Raw genomic sequence first — 892 nt, forward strand, 5'->3', positions numbered from 1 at the left:
TAAGGATCTTATATTTTAATTTTTGAAGACCACATTAATTTTTGCATATATCGTTACATTTTATCATTGAGCAAGATATTAATATTCATCATCTTCTGCTTCCTCTTCAGCTGCAAATGTGTCAACTCCAACCTCTTCATAGTCCTTCTCCAGAGCTGCCAAATCCTCACGAGCTTCAGAGAACTCACCTTCTTCCATACCTTCTCCCACATACCAGTGAACGAAAGCACGCTTGGCATACATCAGATCAAACTTATGATCAAGACGAGCCCAAGCTTCAGCAACAGCTGTGGTGTTGCTCAACATGCACACGGCACGTTGAACCTTAGCAAGATCACCTCCTGGAACAACAGTTGGTGGTTGGTAATTGATACCAACCTTGAAGCCAGTTGGACACCAGTCAACAAACTGGATTGTTCTCTTTGTCTTGATAGTTGCAATGGCAGCGTTTACATCTTTTGGTACAACATCACCACGATACAACATACAGCAGGCCATGTATTTCCCATGACGTGGGTCACACTTAACCATCTGGTTTGATGGTTCAAAGCAAGCACTTGTTACTTCAGCTACAGTCAGTTGTTCATGATAGGCTTTCTCAGCAGAAATGATTGGTGCATAAGTAGCCAATGGGAAATGAATTCGAGGATAAGGTACCAAGTTGGTCTGAAACTCAGTCAGATCAACGTTAAGAGCACCATCGAACCTCAAAGAGGCAGTGATTGAACTGACAACTTGAGCAATTAAACGGTTTAAGTTAGTGTAGCTGGGACGATCAATATCAAGATTTCTTCGGCAGATATCATAGATGGCTTCATTATCAACCATGAAAGCACAATCAGAGTGCTCAAGAGTGGTATGGGTGGTCAGGATTGAGTTGTATGGTTCTACA

The 892-nt window shown here is 41.9% G+C and overlaps 1 protein-coding gene across 1 annotated transcript in view; it reads right to left on the reverse strand.

Moving 5' to 3' along the window:
* The window catches only part of LOC106869643 (tubulin alpha chain), a 7,030-nt gene continuing 6,138 nt past the window's right edge, over positions 1-892 (reverse strand). Inside the window, exon 3 of the mRNA XM_052970439.1 lies at positions 1-706. Within this exon, the coding sequence (XP_052826399.1) occupies positions 79-706 (628 nt within the window). The 3' untranslated portion in view covers positions 1-78. The remainder of the gene's footprint in view (positions 707-892) is intronic.

Source organism: Octopus bimaculoides, chromosome 9 (genome assembly GCF_001194135.2).
Source record: "Octopus bimaculoides isolate UCB-OBI-ISO-001 chromosome 9, ASM119413v2, whole genome shotgun sequence".
Lineage (NCBI taxonomy): Eukaryota > Metazoa > Mollusca > Cephalopoda > Octopoda > Octopodidae > Octopus > Octopus bimaculoides.